A 7,102-nucleotide genomic window follows, 5' to 3' on the forward strand; every position below is an offset into this window, starting at 1 on the left:
AAACTGGATCTGCTCCAAATACTGCAGACCTACAATGGAAAAGACCAACGAGAAGGCCCTAGCTATGATGCCAAGCTGATTCTTACCCAATGGCCCCCAGCTACTGACACTGAAAAAGAACTGCAGGATTTCCTTTGTCACACTAAGGTTAGGAGCCACACACGGGACTATCACAAAACAATCAGAGTCATTCTGTTTTAAGTGTTTTTTTATTGAAATGACAACATAAAATACAAAAAGAAGTGACCATTTTAATCAAACTCTTACTTTACAAATACAAAAATAGAACCAAAACATCAAACAGTTACTTTTATACATTTTCTAGAAACTTAACACCAAAAAAGTTGTCAAAGCCAAACTATAAATGACGCTCATACACTATGAACACGTTAATCAAAAGTTTTAAATACACTGATCTTTCCCTCAACAGAAGGGCATAATCAATAAATTCTCCCAAATTATCTATATTCTTATTAGAGATTCACTACAATACAAAATACACCTAAACTGGCTTAATTACTTATCTAAGTTTTAGTAAGTTTTGCTTTCACAAAAACAGCTTAATAATTGTACACAAGCTAATATTAAAATATGTTTGATGGCTCAAGTCAATTAACAGTATTGTGTTTTTCATCACATATTTAAACAACAAAGGCAAACAGCCAGAAATGAGTCCAGTTTAATCCAAATAAGTGATGTAAAACAAGTGGAATATGTGTGGGACAATCAGATCTTATGCTACAAAAGCTGACATGTATTATAGTCAAAAACCACTAAGCCTTATTTGCAATGCAACATACAAAATTGCAAACTCTGAAGCAGTCTTAGTGACCGGCAAATACTGTCCAGAATACTGTGAGCTTGGTAAAAACATTAAGTTTGAGAAACTCAAATGTGGAAAATTAAGGATTTCATCTCAAGTGACTGAGAAGACACTTTAGAAAATAAACCAATTAAGGGACAGCAGTGGAATGGTGGCTAAGGCGCTGGACTCAGTTCAAGTCCCAGACCCACTGGTTGAAAATCATGCACAATGTGTGTGTATACAAGCCCAAAATCCTGAGAGGAGAATGGAGAAAGGACTGCTGTGTGGCTATCCCTCTTGTGGGGCGATATCTCACTTTCCCGCTCTTTGTCTCTCTCTGGGGTTTACACACCCTATGGCAAAAAACTAAAAAAAAAACTAAAACAAAACAAAACAAAAAATCCATAAATAAACCATTAAAAAGCTAAAGAGTGTTAAGAGTCACATCATTTAGAAAGAATTTTAAAAGGCTGCCTGCTGAATTTGAAAGTTCTCTCTTCTAATTAAACAATAAAAGAAACTGGCTAATTTGATTCCTTTTTATCCGAGCACCATGCTAACTTAGTGGAACCTTTAAATATCCAAAAAAATAACAGAACACTATCACTAGCTACAAGGTAAGACCATGATAAATAGTAAAAATATAATCTAAATATGCTGTTAATAGTACAAATTCAAATACGGAATTACAATGCCATTTTAAAAGTCATCTTTTTTTAAAAAAAAATAACAATGGTCTTCACTATTTGGTGGAAAAAAAAAATCTCATTTTTCTCCAAAGTGTAAATCAATCTAAATATGACAATCGTCAAGTCAAACTTTTTAGTTTTTTTTACCCTTAATCGATCAAATATTCTTCGGTGCCATTTAGTAATTTTACATAGGATATATACTACTTGGATTATACAGGGAAAGTAAAATGAAATACATCGAAGTTATAAAATGCAAAAGAGGACTTTCATTTTTAGACAAATGTGGAACACAGGAGGACCTCAAAAACACAGATCTGTTGTCAAGAACTCATTTTAAAACTTCAATATTTAGTATGCAAATCGCTGGACTGCACAATTTAAGATCCTCAGTTATTGAAGAAATACAGTAAGAACTTACATATGAGAGCTTACTATTAAACAGTGCCCTTCCACCCTCTTTTAATGTTGTAAGATCAGACCAGATTTCAATACCGAGTTCTGCTACTTCCATCTTGAAATTTACCTAAAATAAAGTATTGGGATTCAATTATAACTCACCAGAGCAAAAGTGGTTTTAAAAATCTGTGTTTGGGGCCAGCAAGAGGCATGATGGCTAACGCTGCAGGTTTCCACACGGCTGACTGCATGGTTTGAGTCCCAGAACCAGTGACTTGGAAAAAAGAAAACATGCAAGTGCATGCGTGCACAAAATCCTGAGAGGAGACTGGAAGAGAAGGGATTGTGGCGTGGCCTTTCCACCAGAGTGGGTGATTTCTCATCTTCTCTCTCTCTGTCTCTCTCTGGCGAGAGCGTGCACCCTACAGCAAAACTTAAAAAAATTTTTTTTTAATTCAATGTTTACTATACAAATTTTACATTCAAAACCACAACTCTTATATCCCAAGGTTAGCAATCTAGCCAACCTAAATCAAAAGTTTTTTCATCTAGGGTCCAGTGATAGGATGACTGATTCAACACATACAGAGGAAGCAACCAAGAAAGAATTTCTAGGTCAAAGCTTGAGTTACAAAGGATGTTGAGTAGCCTTGAACCAAATGTCTTTTTTCTTTAAAGAATAATTTATTTTATTGTATTTTATTTATTGCTATTGTTTTTAATTTGACCAGAGAGAGAGAGGGAAAGTTAGATGGCAAACTGTCAGGTCCAGGACTCAAACTATGGTCAACCATGTGGGAGTCCAGCACCTTAACCACCAGGCTATCTGCTGGCCCCTCAAATGCCTCTTTAACTCCTTCTCCTTACTGATAGCACTTTATAAATCAAACCAAGAGAAGGTCCACAGCTCCCCACCTCCAAAATTACAAAAGTTAACATCTGAGGTGTGGTTGCTGAACCTTTTCATTCAGATCAGAATCATGGAAGGTGAGGTGGATCACCCCATCTCCATCTCTCCCCTACCCTGATCTGACAGACCTGTTCCTGGATGTCAAGGATTTACTGAAGGAGTTAGCTAATCACGAAATTTACCAGTAAAACTACACTAAATTAGCGGCTGACCCTGTAGCCTAGTGGTTAAGAGAACCAGATCCCACATGGCCAACATGCCCAAAATCTTGACAGGATGGAGAAACGGGGGAAGGGAAATTGCAGCATGACCACAACCCACTATGGGGTGCACTCTCTCACTCTCTGGTGGCACATGTGCAATCTGGTAATTAAAAAAAGAAAAGAAAACCAGTGTACTAAACTGGAAACATGCTAATATAAACCAGAGGGCCAGGATTGTTAGTTCTTGAAGAAAGGACTATTCCCAGAACTACCAGCTTTATCAAAAGAAATCTCTGGTCATTTTTGGTAAAGGAAATGAGTCCTCACCTGCTACTAAGCATAAACAGTTATAGTCACTACTTCACAACCATATCAAGGCTCCATGTGATTCCCAACTAAAACTCGAATCTTTATAAATGTAATTGTGCCCCCCTTTTTGGACTTTCGTAAGTCTAAACAGGGAAAAATATATAACATCGGCATCACCAAATGTACAGAACAGTCCTGTGATCAATGCCATAAAAACGTAAGAACTGGGGCTGGCAAGGTGGTATGGTGGTTGAGGTGGCTGGATGCCCACATGGCTGACCACAGTTCAAGTCCTGGACCTGGCAACTTGCTTTTTCAATTTTACCTCTCTCTCTATCTGTATCTGGTCAACTTTTCTTTCTTTTTTTTTTTTTTTTTAAAGGGTTTTTCTTAAAAGAAAAGTGGCACTTAAGACAAGAGAGGGATAGAGAGACAGAAAGCAAGAAATCACTCCTCAGGGGGATGGCTATGCCACAATCCCTTCTCCTCCTTTCTCCTCTCGGGATCTGAGGCATGCACACACATGCACTCGGCATGAGTTTAAGCCACCAGGTCCGAGAATCGAACCACAGTCAACTACATGGGAGTCCAGCGACATAGCCATTACACTAACTGCTGGTCCCTCTTGTCAACTTTTAAGAAATAAAATATGACAATGAATAAAATTGAATAAAATAATTCTTTAAAAATTTTAAGAATTAATCAGAGTCATTTTGGTCTGCTAAAAATCATACCCAACTTTTTGACTTAGCTACATCTTCCAAGATTTCTTTTCTATTAACCCTAGAGTCAAATCTATAAAAAGGCATACAAAATATACTCTGACCACTAAACAATGATATGACTGCAAACTCTTTGCCTTAAAGTTATTTTTATTCACCAAAATTCAATCCTAATGTGGCATCTTTTGAAAAAAGTTTCCACAATCTGTTATTTTTCTCTTAGATTGATAAAAATCTGTCCCCTTCTCCTTAAATTTCAGCTAATTCAAATTATTCCAAAATATTTTCTAAAAGCTTCGTTGCTTGCTAAAACCAAACTTTTATCTCTATGGATATAATTTCAAGTTAACTGAAATAACTTTGCAATCTATGTATTCAAAACCTAATATACCAACTTTCAGAACTTCCCTTTACAGGTCACTTTTTTTTACCATAGAGCTAAGAATAACCTACGATTATCATTTCACAATAGCACAAATAATATTTTCATTATTTTGAAAAAAAATTTAAAGGCGCTCTACATGGGTCTCTTCTTATATCAATTCGCATGACTTTGCCAATCTACCCACTTACAGGGGTTTCTCGTATGTTTAAGGGCCATTGCTTGCTAAGGTCTGGATGATTATAAAATGTATAAGGAATTCTCTGTAATATCCTCAGTAGAGTGGAAAATGTGGTACAGAAGTTACACCTTGAACTCCAACAGACAAATCTTGTCCCCCAAAGTACCACAAAGATCTGTAACACAGTCTTAGAGTATGTGCCTAAGAATGGCATCAGAGCAAGGGTTCCATCACTTGGACTAACCTAAACCTGCCACTGAATCGTAATGTGCACCAGCTTCAGGGGGAGGGAAAAAAGAGATCCTCATCTATAAGATTTTTTTAAAGTTTAATGAGAAATTAAAAATAAAAATTACAAATAGGAGTCTGCTTTCTTTAATATTGTACAAAAAAATGAGTAGAACCCTAAGTAAATAAAAGATGACCACATTTGCTTGCACCACTACCTGGTTCTTCATATTAACTTTACTATTCAAACGGTAAAAATTAGGTGGCAATTTAGGGATCAGGAAAGAGGTAAAAACAAAAAAACTTTTCTACCACGTTTATTCCACTACACTGTGTATAGCTGTGCTCACAGAGACGGCTTCATTTTTCCACTGCGCGGAAATTCAGTTGTATATAAAGTTAAACCTGAATCAAAAAAAAAAAAATTATTATTTACACTGTTTCCACCTTATATGAAAAGGAGCTTTCACCTTGATATTTCTACTCTCCCATTTGACATGTTTGGCAAGGGACTGCAGCATGACCATCTCCCTAAAAGGTGATTTCCCACATTCCCTCTCCTGTCTCTGTCTCACATACACGCCCTATAGCAAAAAACCTGGAAAACAAATTAAGAGTATAAACTTGATTAATTATTCTCTATTAGGTCCCTTGAAGGCACGAAAAATATTTATACTTGCATTATGACCACTCTGCACAGTTCCTGCACCTGACAGCTAGATATTTAAATAAATGAATAGTATGATATTTTTTCCTCATATACCGTATATCAGTTTGTAGCCTATCAGGCAGTCAAACTGGATGAGCAAAAGATTAAGTTTGATTTCAACAATCTTTCATAAAAGGTGAAATCTCTACTGGGACTGTTTCAAACTAACATTTATAAGTACTTACCAGGTACCTGCGTCTATTCTAGGCACTTCATAAGCATTGTTTCGCTTGGTCCCCACAATCCTATGCAGTAGGGACTGCCATCTCCATTTGCAGATGACTAAGCAGGCATAGCAGTATAAGACTGACCAAGGCCACACTGCTACCATGTACTGAAGGTGGGACTCAAATGAAAACCAAATCTACATTCTTAACCATGTTACTCAGTGACTGCTGTCTAGGAGGGGATCTAATGACTTCAACCACTACAAGTCAACTTATTTTAAAACTACTTCTTATCACCCTAGATTTCTAAAATTTCAAATTCCATGTAAAAATTCAGGACTTAACTCCACATGCCTCAATTTGGGCCTAAATACAGTTAAGTGCAAAAAAGGAAAAAGAACGTATTATACCAAGAGATTCAATTACCCACATTTTTATTTAGACAACTCTCCTCAGATTTATACATAGTTGACTAATATTTACCACCTCTTCTTTGAATAGACTTCAACTTAAGAGAGTATCAGATTTGAAGAACAGTTACACAAATACCAGAATATTTTACTGTAATTTAAGAGTCTGGAGTTACTTTTCAGAAACCATATTTAACCTATGGCTTGCACATGACCTAACAGTCCATCTACTGTCTCAGTTTCCTTAAGGACCCAAATCCATGAACTATCCTTCTGGCTCAGAATATTTTAAATCTGACAGTTTATGAATGAATCCCAAATGTTCAATTTTCCATACCTGCTCAACAGCTGAGGGAGACTAGATATGATGGGTCCATATCCTGGCGCATTGTCATACAACTCGAACAACGGTGCAGCTACCAGTTTATAATTTTTAGGGACTGCAAACAGAGCTAAAATAAACAAAACAGTATTCATTTTCTGTAAACTTTTATAATCACTGTGCCTATTTCATTTTTAAATTCATCATCCACTTTAGAAAAAATCTTTTAAGGAAAAAGATTATTCCCATTAATACATTTTGGCTGTATTTTCAGCCAGAATTCATAGTCAGATTTGAAACTAGCTGATTCTTTAAAGAGATCCACACTACTAACAACCAAAGCACCTTGTAAGTGCTGGCCCTGGGAGAAAGAGAGAAGACACTTCCATTTGTAATTTATTTTGTATTCCAAGAAATGGGATAATTACTTGTTAAAACACAAAGAGGCCTAAAAATGCTATAAGATATATAAATATCTACATATATGTGTGCCATAAAATTTTCAATTATTTATCGCAATGTGAAAATCAGTACTGGCCACTAAACAATTATAAAAATACTACAGTCTGGTATTTCAGGCTCTAACAGATGCACATAAATTAAGGCTTAAAGATATACAAGATAAGTAGTGGGTTGTTGGGAAGGTCGCTAGGCATTCTTTACTCT

The 7,102-nt window shown here is 36.1% G+C and overlaps 1 protein-coding gene across 2 annotated transcripts in view; it reads right to left on the minus strand.

Moving 5' to 3' along the window:
• Positions 1 to 4,909: 4,909 nt before the first annotated feature.
• The window catches only part of NUDT21 (nudix hydrolase 21), a 16,461-nt gene continuing 14,268 nt past the window's right edge, over positions 4,910 to 7,102 (minus strand). For both annotated transcript variants that reach the window (XM_006148391.3, XM_027771843.1), the window contains 2 exons: positions 6,452 to 6,566; positions 4,910 to 5,233 (listed from right to left, as the gene is read on the minus strand). In XM_006148391.3, the coding sequence (XP_006148453.1) occupies positions 5,212 to 5,233; positions 6,452 to 6,566 (137 nt within the window). In that variant the 3' untranslated portion in view covers positions 4,910 to 5,211. The remainder of the gene's footprint in view (positions 5,234 to 6,451; positions 6,567 to 7,102) is intronic.

This window comes from Tupaia chinensis, unplaced genomic scaffold, assembly GCF_000334495.1.
Source record: "Tupaia chinensis unplaced genomic scaffold, TupChi_1.0 Scaffold000235_1, whole genome shotgun sequence".
Taxonomy (NCBI): domain Eukaryota; kingdom Metazoa; phylum Chordata; class Mammalia; order Scandentia; family Tupaiidae; genus Tupaia; species Tupaia belangeri.